We start from the raw sequence: 19,653 nt of genomic DNA on the forward strand, positions 1-19,653 counted from the left end.
TTCAACGCATGTTGAAGACCAGCAAGCAACTTAAACTCATCCAGAATAGTATTCAATGCAAAATGTATTTTACTTTCTGCTTACAGCAGCAGCAGCAATATAATTATATTTACTAGATAGATTAAAAAATACATGGTTATTACTTGACACAGTTGTACTGTTCAAAACCTTTCGATTTGCTTGAGTAGAAATGGAGTAATGTCTGTGTACATAGGCGTAGGAAGCGGGGGGGACATGTCCCCCCCCAATATTGGAGACAGTCACATTCGTCCCCCCAAATAATTTCACCGCAGTTGCGAAGAATTTTTAAATCTTCAACTCGCATGCTTTTATTTTGAAGGCGCACAACAGCGCATTCATCAGAGCGCTTCCTCCCCCTCCCCCCTCTGAACGGCTCAGAGTAAAGGCAGCAGCAGACGAGTCAGAGAAACTCCTTTTGAATGAGGTAAACGATCTGTCAGGAATGTTGCCATGTTTATAACATCTTGTTGTCAGTTCACTTTTATATATAGAACTAAATCTTTTTGGTTAAGCGGTTTTAATTCTGGGATACAAAATTGTACTGCTGTTTAAAAGTTAGCTAGTCTAGTAACAATGATTTAGAATGAGACTGAAATAGCAGCGAAATGAGCCTTTTTATTATTTAAAGTGAGCAATACCTGATCATACTGACCACTTAATATGTATGTATATTATATTATATAGATATTTAGGAGAACAGCAGTGCTAGAATGATGAAGACAGGTGAAGAAGCTCTGATGAGGTCTTCATTTAGTTTATTGAAATATGTATTAACTTGTTTTTAATTTTTAAATAAACTAAACTATTTTATTATGAAAGGAGCAGGTCAGGGAAGACATTGGAGAGCCAGGTGGAGTTTCAAAGTGTGAAGATATAAAAATTATATTAATTACAATAAAACCAGAAAGGAGAACAGGTGAAGACTGATGTCAAGTTGATTTCTTTCAACGTTTCAATATTTTTTTCATTATTTCCACACTATAAGGTTAATGGTTAGGAGACGATAAGAAAAGTGCTTGAGGAGAGGTTTAAAAATAAATTTGTGAAAATGTTTGCTACACAGTAAGTAGAGTTGAGATGTATAATAATGTATACATCTGAAAATTAAGTTGTTTAAATTCTCATTCTGTATGATAAAAACATACTTTTTATCTTTAGTTCATATTCTGACATTACTGTACATTACTGTAGTGTCTGTTGTAAATCCATGAATCCATGCAGGAACATCAGGTTACAGAGAGTCAGAGGGAGGCAGAGACAGAAACACATATCTGTAGATATTTCAGTTAAATGTTTCCGGCTGAAAATGACAGGAAAAAAAAACATTTAGGCTTTTTGCCTCAGTGTTTTTATGGCTCATGTTTGGTAAGTTACTGAATGCAGAGCTGGAAAGTGAGACTGAGTTAACAGTGAGGAGTTAAAGGTCTGTTAGACGTGAAAAGTATAATTTTTATTTATTTTGTAGATTAAACTGTTGCACTGATGTAGAGAGTTGTTCAAGAAGAACAAAACTTGTTTTTTAGATTTTATTTTTGTTGGTCATACTGCTGTATTGAGTTTAAAACTGCATAGTCTTATTTTATGAGCTATTTTTTACCAGTCAATTTATATCAATGCATTTTGACCAATAATCAAATGTCTTTTGACCAATAAGATATATCAGAATCTGTTAGCCTGTGTGTGCTACCAGAGTATGTAGCTTGCTAGTTGTGAGGCAAATTCTAAAGTGAGTGTTCATCCTGGAATGACGGTCATTATACTATGCATAACTTTAATCTGATTATTGGATTGTAAATAATAACATGTTAGAATATTTGTTACTGAAACAAGGGTCAGATTAGAGTAACGCATTACTGACGTGTTGATGGCATAATTGTTTGACATTTCTGCTCAAGCTATTTACTGATCTGTCAGGTTTCCGATATGCGTCCCACCCAATGACAGACTCGTTCCTACGCCCTTGTCTGTGTATGTAAAATGTTAAACATTTACCACCCAAAATCCTCACCACTTTCAAATAGTTCACTTTTTATTTTATTCTAGTTGTTGTAGACTCAACTTAAATAGATTAACTTATAAAGCATCTTTTTTTTCTTTTATAAATCCAAAGGTTCCTGCCGCTTGTTTAAGATGAGTGCAAACAACAAGTTGTTGAGAATTAAGTGATGTTCACTTGAACTCTTTAATTAAGCAGAATGTTTTATTTTACAGTGAGGAAGGCCGGAGTCTAGCTTTAGCAGACGGCTGGAGGCATCTGACCCGCGCTTCAAACTCAGTACATGTTTACTCTACGGCAAAAATTTGGTAAGATTAAATTTAGTCGGCTAAAGAAAGTCAGACGGTTCATTACGAGAGAAATCTCTTGAGGTAGTCAAGTTTCTTTGTTTATTCAGATCTTGCTAGTCATTTCCGTAGCTTGATTACTAATTAACAGTTGATTCTTTTGTGTCTAATTGCAATCTAATCATTCAGTTCACAATTGAAGTTTTATTATCAGGATTCTGCAAATAGAATATTTTCATAGTATATTTCAATCATTCCTTTTATACAGCCTAAGTTCCCTGAAACTATAATTTTGATTACTTTGAGTATCATATTTTACAAAATCTGACTTATGTGATCTTCTTGAATGCATACTGATGCTTCACAATGATCATTTATAAGCTTATCAATTACAAGAGGTGTACTGTCTGTTAGTGAACATTATTGAACAGTTAGCATCAAGGAACAAAAGTTGTAGATAATTTTAAAGGTACCATGTTGTGACCAACTCTTGGAGCCTGGTTGTGTAGTGAGCATGTTTTATTCTTTAGGTAAGTGTACCAACAGCAAACTTGGTTAATGTTATTATAAGTTGGGCCAGGTGTCAGAAGATGTAAGTCTCCGTGAGAGGGGCTACTTGAGAAAAAAAGCAAAGATTTGCTGATTGAATTGTTGGTCGATTGCCAGCATATATTTGATTTTCTGCAACAAACATTGAATGAAAAGAAAAAAACTATATAAAACCTGAATGATCATTCAGTTTTATAAGTATTTACACAGAGCATCATTCAATAAATCGATAAAAATCCAAGTGCTTACATCAAAACATCAAATCTAAATAAATAATACAAATTGTACTAAATATTTTAATACAGACTGATGGTTGACATTGATCGTTTTTAAGTTTTTAGTAATGGAACCTTCAACAACTACAGGTGTACTATATTTTGTTAGTGAACACAACATGTAAGATAATGGATGGAGGGAAAGAATCATTAGGGCGAAGAAAAAATAGCATATAAGTCAGAAACAAAAGCTGTAGATAATTTTAAAGGTAACAAAACAATTTACCATGTTGGAGCAACTCTTGGAGCATGGTTGTGCACTGTAATAAACTTTGGGGAAAACTCAAAGATAAATATGAGCAGTAGCCTCACCTGGGCTTCTTTAACCACTGTCACATATTCTTAAGAAATACAATTACAGATGAGGAATTTGTACTGAAATGTATCACACTAGCAAATGTTACAGAAAAAAAAAATCTCTAAGTTTCAAATGCACTTAAACTAACCTTCACTATTTTGGAGTAAGCATGAAGCACTGAGAAGGTCAGTGTTGATACAACAACAGGAAAAAGACTGAAGCAAAGTAGCATTCACAATGATGTGAGGACAAATTCAGGAAAAGCAGTGATGTTAGTTTGTCTTTCACTTTAACTGCAGAAAGCTAAAAGTTAAATTTGACTAGCCTCACCCTAGGCCTGTTTACTACCTGTCACATATTCTTAAGAAATAAATTTACAAATGAGGAACATTTACTGAAATGTATCACACTGTCAGAAAAAAAAATCTATAAGAGTTTAGCAGGGTCAGAGGTCAGCCCCTCTTGCCTAGCTATAAGTCTGTTGTCCAACACCAAATAACTCTCCGTAAGCTAAATATTGCAGTAAAACAGTCACATGACCATCCCGAGTTGGTCGTGTCAGCTCACAAAAATGGTGTGGTGAATCTTATGCTTGGGGAACATGTGCTGTACGCATAAATGGTGTGGTGTGGTGAGGAGGGTCAGAGGTCAGCCCTCTTCCCTTATGAGATGGCCAAAAGCAGAGAAGTTTTTTTGTTCAACTTTAAATAAAGCCCCAGGAGCTTTTTTTTATCATCCCTCATATGACCATCCCGAGTTGGCCGTGTCAGCTCACACAAATGGTGTGTTGAATCTATAGGCTGTCTTATGCTTGGGGACAAACACACACAAATGCCTTGGTGTGCAGGGCCACTTTGAATGTATTCACCATCTCCACCCAACCAGCACGCACCTCAAAAAGAATCAAGCGCACTCATCCCTTTCACTTCTCAAGCTTAGCAGCCAATATTGTTTGGAATAATATTTATTTATTTATTTATTCATTCGCTTTGTTTGGAATATACTATATTTATTTATTCACTGCTAAATTACAAGTAAATTATTCCGTTTCTATTGACCAATTCAGAGAGGTCCCCCTAAATAAAGTCTTTGTTCACGGAGGGAGGGAGGGGGAAGAATCCAGTCACGAGACAGGGGGAGGGGGTCACGGATACCTTGTGACCAGGGTCACGAGATGGGGGGTGGGCGGAAGGCATACGGTCACGAGTGGGAGGGAGGGGTTTAATATCAATTAATATCAATTAATCACGGCCATCAATCAATCATCCGATTAAAATTTGACAGAAGGGTGTCCATATATCTCTCTAATATTTATCCTGAGTAGAAGTAAATGTTTGATGGATGTCTTTTGATTATTTTCCTTTAATTTTTTAAAGTAGCACTGTTGCCTTGCAGCAAGAAGGTCCTGGGTTCGATTCCCGGCCCAGGGTCTTTCTGCATGGAGTTTGCATGTTCTCCCTTTGCATACGTGGATTCTCTCCGGGTACTCCGGCTTCTTCCCACAGAAGAAGTCGGTGTGTGTGTGCATGGTTGTTTGTCCTGTCCGTTTCTGTGTTGTCCTGCGTGTATCCTGCCTCTCGCCCGAAACATTCGCTGGAAATAGGCACCAGCACCCCTGCCGATCCCACTAGGGACAAGGGTGTACAGAAGATGGATGAAAGTCATTAATCTATTAACATTGCCGTTATGTGTGAATGTGCATGGTTGGTAGTGCTGTGTTGCCCTGTAATGGATTGGTGACTAGGGTGTACCCCACTGCTCATGAGCCCCCCTCCCCCCATGATCCTGCAGGTAAAGACAATAGATGGATATAATGATATGCTTAATGCAATGTAAAGCTCCAAAAACTTATCATAGCTTAATTAAAATAAAGACAAACTATTACTGTTAGGGTGTGTTTTAAAAATGGAGCCAAATGCAGCTGGCGAGAGATGTACAGTGGTGGAGAAAGTACTCAAAAAATGTACTTAAGTAGAAGTACAAATACACAGACAAAAATGTACTCAAATAAAAGTAAAACTACCACATTAGCATTTGTACTTAAGTAAAAGTAAAAAAGTACTGGCTTTTAAAAATACTTAAGTATTAAAAGTAAAAGTACTTGCTGAATGGATTATCTAATCGCTAATATCATTAAGTGTACCGATCGTATTCAATTTTAATACATTAAAAATGTGCCATTTTAATGAACAATGCCACAGATAAAGCATGTTTTTATTGTGTTTACTCTGTAACATAGTTTAGACTTAGATATGTGATTCTATGTATCATAATTTCAGGGATGGAAACATCTTGTCTCCTGTCCTAACAGCATGAACTTCACTTTGCCACTAGTGGCATTTATTTTTAAAGAAATCCTACAGAAAGGGGATGGAAAGAAGGTGGGTGGGAGAGGACATGGAACCGAGGAGCCACGTAGCAGAGTTGTAGTCAAGACCACCTACACAAGACAAAGTCAAGACCAGCTACATGACACAAAAAAATTAGCTTTTACCTATCAAAATAGCTTCTCAAATTGATCTGAAAGATCCACATTCCCATAAAACACCTAGATATTAAATACTTAGAGCTGAAATAAATTTAATCAGTAAAGATCAGTCCACAAGAATCGGATCGTTTCTGAATGTACCAGCGTTGTCCCATATTTGCAACACCTCAGTCAACACCTCCACACAATAATTCAGTGCATGAGTGACAACTTTTTTTCATCGCAGATGCAACATGTGTGTCTCAGCAAGTACAGCTAGCTTTGCTAGCAACACGTCCATGAAGCTTACCTTTCTTTAAGCTTTCCTTCCAAGTGATGCTAAAAGTTGGACGAAGTCCCCACYGTCTGTGAAAGCGAAGCGCTGCTGATTTTACATGTCGCCATATCGATTTATGCAGCGCTATTATATTACTGACGATTAGACAGACATCTCCTCCCGCTCAGAGGAAACCACTGCGCATGTCTTGGAGCTCCGCGAGCGAGTAAAGAGGGAGGCGATCATAGACATTGGAGGCGATGGGTGACAACATGTCTATGATCACGTCACGTCATTTCTCGAATTTTACGGCGCCACCTTAAGTCCCTGAACTTCACATTTTAATGGAAAAAAAGAGCAATGCGACTTGGATGTAACGAGTAACGCGACACTTTTGTAGAAATGTAGTGAAGTAGAAAGTACAGATATTTACTGTAAAATGTAGTGGAGTAAAAGTAGAAAGTACCCATTATTAAATCTACTTAAGTAAAGTACAGATACACGAAAATTGTACTTAAGTACAGTAACCTTCCCACCACTGGAGATGTACAGTACTGTTAAAAATGTAATGAAAACATCAGAATCCAATTAAAAAGAGCAAAAATCTGAATTAAAAAAAGGTAATCCGAAACAAAGCCAAGGCAGAAGACACAAGGACATTACAGGGAAGAGAAAGGAGTAGACAACCCAGTGATTATTGACTGACAATGAAGTGCTTAAATACTGGGAGGTTGAATGCTGGAACAAAGCAACTGGGCTGATTACTAATGGGTTGCAGATGTGAGTGAAGGTATAGGAGGCAGACTGAGGAGAGAGAAAGGGAAATGGTGGTACAGGGCAGCAAGGAAGAATACACAAGGGGCTAGAAAATTTTCTGGACTATAGGCCGCACCTTCCAATTAAAAAAAAAAAAAAGTAAACATACACGTATAACCCGCACCAGACTATAAGCCGCAGATATCTCTGCCGCTCTAGGTTTTCCACAATGATGCAGCATGCAGCAGAGGTGGGCGGACACCCAAAATTTGATTCATAACAGGTCAATTGAATATCACATTTATTATGGTTGAAAAAGTTGCCAAGTTTAGATTTAGCTTAACTGATTAAGAGGGCGTATGAGTTTGAAGAGAAAAATCTCCTTAAGCCGTTTTCGCACTGCAAGGAACGGAATGGGTTCAAAGTAGGGCCGACCGTGTTTGCATTAGAACTTTCGACCCGGTTCAACCCGGCTCCTTGGAACCACAAGAACTGTGGTTCCAAACGGGACCGGCCAAGCGGGTCTGCTTAGAATTCAGCAGCTGATTGGTTTAGAGTCAGCCCTTGGTTGTTTTGCAGTCAGCCGTTGATCGGGTCCAGCTGGCTCTCACTAAACTGTTCTTATTCTATTTTGTAAAGAGTGCACTTTTTAATATTTTTATTATTTTTAATTTGCGATGAATTCCCCTCAATATTCTGCTGATACATGGTCCCATGATGAGGTAATTTTTTTCCTCCGTTTACTCCCTGATGAACGAGTACAGAATGAACTAGATCGGTCAACGAGGAAAGAGAAAGTTTTCCACCGCATCTCTGAGGAAAAGGCTTAAGCCGCTACATCGAAACCTTTGTTTAGTTTCAAAAATAATGACGTCAGGTACAGCTTTGATGCTGTGATATGCAAACACAACAGGGCTGCAGTACGGGTGGAACTAATGACTAATTGATATGAATTAATATCAATTAGTCACGGCCATCAATCAATCCTCCGATTAAAATTTGACAGAAGGGTGTCCATATATCTCTCTAATATTATTTTTGGTCTCCTACACTAACATATTTCTGAACCTTGGTCCTCCCACTCTAAAAAGTTTATTTGTAGTGATTTGAGTTTTTCTGTGCTTTTATTCTGGTTTCTGTGTTCTGTGGAGTCTCTGTGTTGTCCTGTCTACCCCTTGATTAGTTACACCTGTCTCTTGTTTCCCCTGATTGTCTCCCTGTATATTTAAACCCAAACCCACTGTGCAGCCAATCAATGACTTAGCAGTCATATTTTCGGAGGAAATCAGAGTAACCTGGCAAGAATCAGGACAAACTTGTAAAGAACATGCCAAGTTGATGCAGAAGCACTCCAAGATGGTATTTGAATGAGGAACCTTACCTTTAAACAAGAGTCTTCACCACTGCACCACCCTGAAGACATACAGTATATACCAGGGGTATTCAAGAAAACTGTGAGGAGGTCCAGTTCAAAGAAATTTCCTCAAGCAGAGGTCCGCAATATCGTCTATTTGCAGTATGACAATATCGGAATACATGGTGTTAAAAAAAATAATAATACAGGTTAAAATAATTTCAAAGAAGTTTATTAGCACTGAAACAGGATAACATTGTGTGGCTGCAGTTTAAATTAAAACTAAATTATGTATTCAAAAATAAAGAAAGTGCTTAATAAAAAATAGCAGCTTCAGTTTCCTTTTGATTGAACAATCTCAATATTTCTGCTCAACAAAACAACTCTCAAAACACCTGAACTATTTCTCTTACAGATTTCTCTTACATCTATCTTCCCCCAATTTCCTTGCTCAGTGTGAGAATTGAGCTTTGACTTGCCCTGCCAACATTTTAAATCCGGGCTTGAAGGAGGTCAGGGCCATTCTCATGCACATGTGCAGAGGCTCATTGGTGAGCTTGGAACGATATTTTGTTTTTATTATGTTCATTGTAGAGAACGCTGCCTCACAGCTGTATGTGGAGCCAAACATGGTCAAGATAAACAGGGCACACCTAAGAGGTCTTCACAGAACTGATTTTTCTCCCTGTTTAAGAATCTTATGTAAACCAATAGCTGAGCATTGTCAGACACATCAGTAGATTCATCCACAGCCAGGCCAACACACGGTGCCTTACAAATAACTTCTTCCAGCTGGGACAGTGAATCTTGAGCTAGTATCTCACTTCTCCTTGTGGCTGTGCAGGCTGACAGGAGTATTTTCTCTATTTTGTCACAGAGCTCATCTTTTTCTTTACCATCAAGTAACGCCTCTGCTATTTCAGTCATGCACTCTTTGACAATACTTGCATCTGTAAAGGGCTTTTTGTGTTTCCCTAAAACCCAAGCAACACRGAGGGAACATTCATTAGCACGCTGTTGTGCGCTGAAAGCACGGCTTAATACCCTGGTGGACTGATCATATTGGGCAGTGAGACTTCGAATTTTCTGCGTCCRGAGTTCGGACTTAGGGGGGTATGATTGGTCAAATGCTTTGTGCTTAGTCTCATAGTGACGCTTGACATTGGCACTTTTAATAAGTGCCACGGTTTCAGAGCATATGAGGCACACTGGTTTCGTGCTCGCGGGTGGAAGAATGAACATGTATGCATCAGTCCATTCCGTGTTGAACACTCGATTTTCGGCATCTACTTTTCTCTTTTTAGAAAGCGCCATAGTGTTTGCACCTCTTCTGACTGTAATTCACGCCCTGTATTCCCGCATCACCTCCGTGCGTTTCTCGCTTCAATCGCTTTTTGCTCGCCTTTCACCTCCTCTTCCTTATATCACACTGCGTGGATGTCTGTGCCTGGCCACAAACCTCTGCTTCGGTTTGTTCATACAACTCGCTCTGAGTTCAGGCTGGCGATTTGATTCGCTAGTTGAACCACGTGGTTAGTATGACTCGCACGCGATTGGTTTGTAGCTTCCAATCCTTGCTCAGTGCAGAGCTGGTAAAAGCACTTGTGTCAGATAGGGAAAAAAATAAATGCTCCGGTTTAAAATTAATTCTCCCGTCAAAATTAACAAATATTTTAACAATTTATTCCGGGTCCGGATGGGATGGCATATGGGTCCGTATCCGGACAGAGGTCCGTTGGTTGCGGACCACGGGTATATACCATGTTTCTAAGAGATGTTGCCAACATTAACTTTAATTGGATTAAAATACCATAGGTATTTTAGGATTTTCTTTACTTATAAAAACATCAGACTTACATAGTGCTTTCAATCCTCAAATGATTCCCCAAAACACTCCAGAATCAGTTATTACAATTCATGCACACATTCACACTCTGATGACTTGTAAGATGGTAGCTACAGCTAATAGAAGAGCAGCAGCTATTTCATGCCATCATCCCTTCTGACCAACACCACCAGGCAATGTGGATGAAGTGCCTTGGCCAAGGACACAAAATACAGGTGGATGAAGTGGGTATAAAAGCAGCAATCTCCAGATTGCTGGGTGAACCTCTACCCTCACATCAACAATATATCAAAAAAAAATTATTCTAAGAAAACAGCTTTTTCAGTGCATATATAACCTGTTATGGTCATTGGTGATGTTCCAGATAACCACATTGTTTTTCTTTTCATGTTCACTTAGATGATTTCTGAATTGTTCCAGAAGCTTCAAGATAGGTACATCCAACAGAAGGAACTGGGTTGGAAGATGAAGCATCTTCGTCAGCCACCCCCAACTGCTGCTTCACACTTCCTGCAGTCCCTCACTGAACTCACCACACATATGGAAAGGTAGAAATCACTTTAAATCAGTTCATTTCTACTGTCCTTATGCCAAATAAAGTCATCTCAGGGCACTATGCAGAGAAAAGAAAGCTTATAATTAAAATTCAATTTGGAGTTTTATTGAAGTATTTGGTTCAGGTTAAAGTCCACTAATATGCATACCAATTCCATCTGTTCCAATTTGAACTTTGTAAACCCTGAATCAGTAAGTAAACTCGCAAGATGCAAGTTCATGGAAAAAAACATTTAAGAAGGAAAATAATCAGAAGACATCCATCAAACATTTACTTCTACTCAGGATAAATATTATTTTTGGTCTCCTACACTAACATACACTCCTGATCAAAATCTTAAGACCAGTCAAAAAATTGCAAGAATTTGCATTTTGCACTATTGGATCTTAAGAAGGTTCTAAGTAGAGCTTCACAATGTTAAAGGAACAAAATCAGTGCAAGAGACAAGAACTTATGAGCAGGGAATTTTCTGAAAACTGCATTTACACTCAAACAATTTTTTTCAGCTGATCAAAAGTTTAAGACCATAGTCTTTAAAAGTCAAAAGCTGTGCAAAAATCTGGATTCCATGTCATTTTCTGTCAAGTCTTTACACTGTCAAGACCCCCTGATGGCAAAAACAAAAAAGCTCACTGACTTTGAACATGGTAGGATTGTTGAGCATCCTACCTCTCACAACGTGCCATCGCTGCTGAGGTTGGACGCAGTAAGACAGTCATTTTGCATTTTTTAAATGATCCTGAGGGTGATGGAACAGAAAAAGTCAAGTGGTAGACCCAAAAAAATTTCACCAGCTCTGAGCCGCAGGATCCGATTGGCTGTCCGTCAAGACACGGGACGATCCTCTGCCCAAATTAAGGCCATTACTGGTTCTGACTGCAGCCCAATAACCATCTGGAGAGAAGCATCTGGAGAGAAGGGCTTCAGAAACAAAAAACGTCTTCCAAGGCCACGTTTTCTTCAACGCCACAAAATTGCCCATTTGGACTTTGCTAGGGTGCACCAAACATGGGACATTGAAAGGTGGAAGAAAGTTGTCTTCTCTGATGAGAAACAATTTTTACCTTGATAGTCCTGATGGCTTCCAACGTTACTGGCATGACAAGGAGATCCCACCTGACATGTTTTCTACACGGCACAGTGGTGGGGGCGCCATCATGATTTGGGGTGCGTTTTCCTTCATTGGAACAATGGAGCTTCAGGTTGTGCAGGTGCGTCAAACAGCAGCTGGCTATGTGGAGATGTTGCAGCGGGCATCCCTCATGACTGAGGGCCCTTGTCTGTGTGGTAATGATTGGGTTTTTCAACAGGACAATGCTGCAGTTCACAATGCCCGCCTGACAAAGGAGTTTTTCCAAGAGAATAACATCACTCTTTTGGACCATCCTGCATGTTCCCCGGATCTAAACCCAATTGAGAACATTTGGGGATGGATGGCAAGGGAAGTTTACAAAAGCCTCCTGGAAACACTGGCATCAAGCATGCCTAAACGATTGTTTGAAGTCATCAACAAGAATGGTGGAGCTACTCATTACTGAGACCTTTATTTTGACACTTTGATTTCTGTTTTGGGGGGTTTTCTGGGTTTTTTGAGCTATGGTCTTAAACTTTTGATCAGCTGAAAAAAATCATGTTTTAGTGTAAATGCAGTTTTCAATTAATTCCCCGCTCAAAAGTTCTTGTCTCTTACGCTGATTTCTTCTTTTAACATTGTGAAGCCCTACTTAGAACCTTCTTAAGATCCAATAGTGCAAAAATCAAATTCTTGCAGTTTTTTTTACTGGTCTTAGGATTTTGATCAGGAGTGTATTTCTGAACCTTGGTCCTCCCACTCTAAAAAGTGTATTTGTAGTGATTTGAGTTTTTCTGTGTGTTTATTTTGGTTTCTGTGTTCTGTGGAGTCTCTGTGTTGTCCTGTCTACCCCTTCATTAGTTACACCTGTCTCTTGTTTCCCCTGATTGTCTCCCTGTATATTTAAACCCAGAGGTGTTCCTTCTTCCTTGTCCTTGTCTTGTCTGCCATTTTGTCAGTCATCTTGTCACGTCTAGCATTGTCCTTTGTCTACCAGTTGCTAAAAGGTTGTGAGCCTAGTCTTCTGTTCACTCTGTGCTTCCTGTGCTGGTTTTTGAACTTTGTGCTTCTGTGTCATTGTGATGGACCGAGTTAAAACAGGAGGAGTCACAGGATATCAATTAGAAAAATAGGGTTTTCTATTTTAACCCAAAGATTATAAAATGACAAAAAGATAAACTGAGCTCATAAAAGAGGTCAAAGAAACAAAACTGAACTCAGGCAAAAATGTAAACAAACTGGCTGCACAAACAAACATAACTGACCTAACAAAGAAATGACACACAGGGTTTATATACTGGCTGATCAVACCAATTAAGACACAATAGGGGTAACTAAACAGAATACAATTACAAACAAAAACAAATAACAGTACAGCTAAGTTTGGCTAAACTAAAGATTCTCAAAATGAAAATCAGAAATATTAAAGTTTAAATACTAATATTTACTTAAATACAAAACTTATCTAAACAAAGAAACTACAAATTTCCCCTGCCAGCAGGAACTAGTGGTGTAATCCAATCAGCATTTAAGCCTGCTGAGCCCTGGCCCCCATCTTTTGTCTGGCCACTCCAAGGCAGGTAAGTACCGGCAAAACATAAACAAAAGGTCAGTCTGAAGCAAACAAATTAAACTTAAGTTGATACAAATACACACGCTAACTAAGTGTGCGCGCCAACATAAAGAACAAATGTATCCAAATCAACTAATAAATGTTTTACTGAAACTAAAGTGTCGTGTTTGAATGAAAAAACAAATTGTGCATAAAAGTTACTGACTTCAGAGTGTGGCCATGGATTTGGCCATCACAGTCATCATTAAAATCATCATTTTCGTCATTTCAACCTGGGTACCCAGCGTCTTCCTCACCACCTCTCATCGCACTTCATGACAGTATTTGGGCTCTAGTTCATGTTATAGACTTATTTACATTAATCTTACTTAATTCTTTTGGTTTAGAGATAACAACTTACTTTTTTGTGTTCAGTTATCTTAAAAGTTACAAATCTTTAAGTTAAAGGAACTTTGTACTTTAACTTAACAATTGAGTTCAATATCTTTTTCGCATCCTACGTCTGACTAATTCAATATATTATGATCATTCAACTAAATTCTTTAAGTTTATCCAACTCAATTTACAATTTTTTATGACTTAAGTCATTAAGCGTGTTTACCATGACAAATTTTCCACTCTTACTGAAATTATTTATTTTTTCCTAATGACTAATTAAAAACTCTTTGACTAAATTCTACAGAAAGTCAGCTCAAACTTTTAAGTTGTTCCAAACTAATAAACTAAAATATCTAAAATTTCATTTAAATATGTTTTAACATGTTTTAGTTTTTCAAAGATCCTGTACAGTGACAAAAGAAAAGTTGAACCAACTTAATTGAATTGCTTCAATTTTAAGTAATTCAATTAAGTTTATCAAACTGAATGTATTAAGTCGGTTTAACTTAACAAATTTAAGTCAGCCTTACTCAAAGCCATAGTTACTTAGTTTATTTTCCCTCTAGCTCTTGGTGAAGGCAGACTTTTTTCCTCTGCTTCCCTCCCTACTCATTCTCATCTTGCTTGCTCTGTCTTTGTGCTGCTTTTTTTGGAGAAAGGTTAAGAAATTAACCTTTCTTTGTTAATGTGCAAAGAAAGGTTAATGTGCCTTTCTTTGCACATTAACCGAAACTACAAATTATGGATGGTTAATTGGTCTCTCAATGCAATTGATCAAATTTTCTCAATGAGAAGACTGGGAAGAGGAGAGCCCACTTGTCCTACTTGTCCCCGCAGTGGGACAAGTGGGACACATACTACTTGTCCCCAGATTGTCCTTGATTTATTTGGATTCATGATAGCAGGATCTCTGCTGTTTGGAGTTAACGGACTCCATATTGACAAATTTGTGATGAATTGGACCGACTAGCAAACACTCAGACTGAAATGCTGTCGGACAAACTCGAGACACTTTAACTCACTAGCGGAATGGATCTTGGAGAAGTTGCTAGTCCCTGCCTGGTGGGAACCACCATGCTAATTTGAATGATTGGAATGAACAGAGATGTACTGATTGAAACTCTAGGGCAGATGGAAATTTTAAGTCTGTCCAATCCAAAGAAAATTTGTTTATTCTGAATCTGGCTCTGTTGTGTCGGCCTTAGCTTGCTGGCTATCTCAAATCTCCTGGAGTTTATGTAAACAAACTGCTCCTTCCCATCTCCTCACCCTTCCCAAAGTCACCCGTGGAATCGAATGGCTAAACTCTCAAGGACTTGGATAATACCACCTCATCAGAGACTTTTTTGGGAGAACAGGCTGTAACGAGACATCTGCATACACATCATACATGGCTACAGACAAAACACACCCTCTGACCTCAACATCTTTGCCAGCATGTCTTTGTGTTATTTGAATGTTACTACTTGTGCTATTTCTAGTTGATATGTTATTTTTGCCCTGTCTGTCTGTCTATCTAGTTTATTATTTTTAGAAATTGTGGAATACTCATTACTTTAGACCAGTATTTAGCTTATTATTATCCAGAGAAAGTCATATTAGTCTATCCAGAGAAACTCCTACTGTCTTATAAATTATGGAGTAATTTATAAAGTAGTATAAATTACTAGCTTATAATAATAAGCTAACCCTATCCTAACAAGCATCTAGTTTAACCCTAAACTAGAGAATCTAGGAGCATCTAGTTTATAACCCAGAACAGGAATCAAAACTATTAGAACAAAAATATCCAGAGGACCTATTCTTATTCTGCCTAGTAACCCAGAACAGGAACATTTAGTTCATATACTTCACTCAACCCAGAGCAGGAATTACAACAAACCCATAATCCAGAGAAGTTTGTTTATTTAGAGAAACAACTCATTACCTTAGATTAACATTATCCGAACAAAAATCCAGAGAAACCTCTAGTTTATACATCACAAACTACTTATTCTTAAACATGGGGTTATATGTTTTTGTTTTCCTTTTTCTTCTTTTGCTTGTTATACCTTTGGTTTGTTTTGTTGTATTTCCTTCTAATTCATGTAAGGTACTTTGCGTTGTCCCTGCAGTGGGACAAGTGCTAAATAAATAAACTTACCTCACCTTACTTCAAATAAAGAAGTAAACTAATAAAGGATCTGTGTTTTTTTTTAAGGGTGAGACAGGACAGTGGGTAATGAAAGAGGAGAAAGACATGCGGCAAATAGCATCAGGCCCGGAATCGAACATACAATGGCCCTCTGCGCCACCATGGCACCCTGTTGAAGCTTGCATCATGATGTCAAACATAGGATATGAACATGGCATTTGAAACTTAATTGTTTCAAATAAAGTCAAAGTAAAATGTTAAAAGTTAAAAATGTGTAACTTTTAAGTTAATTGAACACATGAAAGTAAGTTTCCATAGCTAAAGCAAAAGAATTAGGTTAGTGTAAATAAATCCATCGGATGAACTACAGCGCAAATACACTTTCAAGAGTGCACTCTAATGATGGTTATAATATATTGAGTTGGATAAACTTAGTAAATTAACTTGTATAAACTTAATTGAATAATTTGTTAGCGCTTGAAGCAATTCAATTAAGTTGGTTCAACTATTTTCTTCTCAGTGTGGAAGCGGCATACACAGAACATTCACAGCATAAGGTGTATGTTCATGAAATCACAAAATACTGCACAAGTACATACAGAGCATACATTTTTAGCAATACAAACAAGTTAAAAGAAGTAAGATACCATATATATGTGTTGGTAGATGACTTCTGTCATAGAAAAAATACTTTAGAGTCTGAGTGAGAAGAAATAAGAAATTTATTAAAACATCGCAAAGTGAATACAGAAATACTGAGTCAAAGAATCTGTCAAGTCTGCTCTTACTAATTGTGAATTCTGGCTTCCATCTGGTCAGAGAAGAAAGGCTTTATTAGACTATAAGTGTGAATCCTTGATTGTTATGTCTGAGAGTTTGATAGAGGAAAAACCTCTCAGATTCTGAGCTCAAAGCAAGATGCCAGAGAGCAATACGTTTTTTTTAATTAGACAATTTAATTTCAGTTATCGCTGTAGAAGCCAGTTGTTAAATACTTAATAAAACATATTTACCGCGTTTGATGTTTGCTGTGAATGACGTATACTCGCAGACGAACAAGATAATTAGTCCAAGTTTGTAATTTATTGAACGTTCAGAAACTAGAGGCTGTAGCAAAGGTAAACGAAGGTAAAATTACCCAAATAGGTGATCAACTCTAAACCACTCGCACATTTTTATTCTCTTTTTGTCATTTAACACCCATTGCACGGCAACCGCCTGCGCTCCTCGAGCCCAGCACAGATTATGTTAAAAACATTTAGTCTGTTATGATATTAGGTTTTCAGGCTTGATATTTATTTTGCGATTATTAATAAGCATTCCCCCTGAACACAGTGGTGGTTGATTAGTTAATTTTAAACTTCTGCTTTGCTAGTTATTTTGGTAATGGAACCGAAACGAACCTTAATTTGAACACTTTTTTTGTTTGTTATTTTGTTCTTTAATAAAGTTACAAACGTTTTGATAAGAAGTCAGAGGAGGACGTGCTGGTCTCAGCATCCTGGCAGTGTTCAGTTTTTCACCTAATACCGAGATCGACTCAAATACTTCCGCGATCGACATATTGCACCCCTGCTCTAGTAAAAAACGAAGAGTTCAGAAACAATATGAAATGGGGAAAAAAGCTATTTATTAACTGATTAAGTTGTGTTTTAGATTGTTCTTGAAAAAATAATCAGTCACAGAGTTAACAAGTGTTACGTCAATCCGCGTTTCCCCATCAGATACGGTTCCCCCTGCGTCTTCTTGCCGCTCCGCACCGCCCAGGCGGCAAAATACGCGCGTGCTCGTTATGAGCACTGAGAAAGCACACGCATACCAAGCACACACTTGTTTGGCGAGCGCACTTGTCTGGGGAACTACGGACACCGTGAAAGCTCAAACAACATGTTTCGGCAAAGTTGTCACTTTCTATTATTACTATTACTATTGCGTGAAACTAATAGTACTACTACTACTACTAATAATAATAATGAATACATACACACACACATTATATATATATATATATATATATATATATATGTGTTTATATCTAAATATATATATGTATATATCTATATATATGTATCTATTTACACACACACACACATTATATATATATATATATATATATATATAACTGACTGTATAGCTCAATGGGTAAGTCACCAGTCTTTCCAGGCTAGGGCAAACATACAACAGTGACATTGAGCTATCCAGTATGGGTCCTTAGGCAAGACCCTTTGAGCTATATAGCCTATCTCATACCATTAGAGACATTGATAAGCATGACATGCCGGCTCAGACGTCGCCCGGCCAAACAAGGTCTGTGTCAGGTGCTGGGGAACCAGAGCACCCTGATGAAAAATGGGCTACTGGAACAACAAGACGGAAATGGGTGAGAGGAGAAAACATGGATCTGTTGGAATGCTACTACTCAAGTAACCATAGTCAGAGAGGTTACATGCAAAGAATGTGGAAGGAATGGTTAGTTTGACATCCCCAGTCAACACTAACTGCCAAACAACTAGTAGCGCAGTGTTCCAACATCCGCAATCTAGCCACAGTAATGAACAAACCATCAAAGCTGAACAAGGCAGCAACTGACCTGAGAGAGAGAATCGTGGCCCAAATGAACACCAGGCAACCCCGACACCAATTACAACGGTTGAGTGAAGTACCATCAGAAAGTTTCATTGAAAATGTGAATGCAGCATTAAGAACTATACCTACCAACACCATAACGGAAACCAATGAGCTGATATACAGTTCAGCATCAGTGATCCTTGAGATGCTTGGCTATAAGAGGTCCACCATGGAAAAGATGGTTAGAGGCTAAAATCAAGATAACAAGGAGGGAAGTGAGCCAGCTGCCAGAACTCCAAAGGGGTACAATGAAAAGATCAGTACCCAAGAAGTACAGCCAGATACCCATACCTGAAGCACTCGAAACTGCCAAACAAAGGCTCCAAGCCTTGACCAGCCGCCTAAAGAGAGAATGAAGCCAGGAGGATTAACCGGCTCTTCTCCACCCAACCAGCTAAAGTGTACTCCCAATGGTAGGGTAATAACAACAGAGCAGACCCACCAACGCAGGCTGGAGACTGAACAATACTGGAAAGGCATATGGGAAAGGAAGGCGTCCCACAACAACAATGCACAGTGGCTAACCTCTCTACGAGAGGACTACAGCAGCCTGCCTGAGCCAGCTCCGGTAACCATCACTGTGGCAGATGCCCAAGAAAGGTATGAAAAACTGGACAGCACCAGGACCTGACATGATCCATGCCTACTGGCTTAAGAAACTCACTGCCCTCCATGAGCGACTGACAACTCAACTGAACCAGCTGCTACAAAATGGGACTCACCCTGAATGGTTAACTGAAGGGCCCACAATCCTGATCCAGAAAGATCCGTCAAAGGGTTCAGTCCCATCCAACTATCGGCCAATAATCGGCCTGTCTCTCTACAACATGGAAGCTCGTGTCAGGCATGGCACGGTGGGCGCATGGAGGGTTCCACCCCAAATCCAGCACCCTGACACTGTACACGAGCCGTAAGGAAGGAGGCAGAGGACTAGTGAGTATGAGAGCCACTGTCCAAGATGAAACATCCAAGATCCATAAATACATCAAGGACAAAGCCTCAACAGACGATGTGCTCAGCGAATGTCTCAGACAATGGGGAACAGAGGATGAGGTGCTGGAGGTGTACCATCATGGGAGGACAAGCCCCTACATGAGATGTACCACTGACAAAAAACTGAAGTGGCTGATATCAGGAAATTCTACCAATGGCTGGAGAAAGCTGGACTCAAGGACAGCACAGAGGC

At 38.7% G+C, this 19,653-nt stretch overlaps 1 protein-coding gene across 1 annotated transcript in view; it reads left to right on the forward strand.

Moving 5' to 3' along the window:
- Positions 1–19,653, forward strand: part of myo15b (myosin XVB) — a 160,249-nt gene that overhangs the window by 58,361 nt on the left and 82,235 nt on the right. Inside the window, exon 20 of the mRNA XM_017310910.1 lies at positions 10,526–10,674. Within this exon, the coding sequence (XP_017166399.1) occupies positions 10,526–10,674 (149 nt within the window). The remainder of the gene's footprint in view (positions 1–10,525; positions 10,675–19,653) is intronic.

This window comes from Poecilia reticulata, linkage group LG19 (assembly GCF_000633615.1).
Source record: "Poecilia reticulata strain Guanapo linkage group LG19, Guppy_female_1.0+MT, whole genome shotgun sequence".
In the NCBI taxonomy this organism is placed as follows: domain Eukaryota; kingdom Metazoa; phylum Chordata; class Actinopteri; order Cyprinodontiformes; family Poeciliidae; genus Poecilia; species Poecilia reticulata.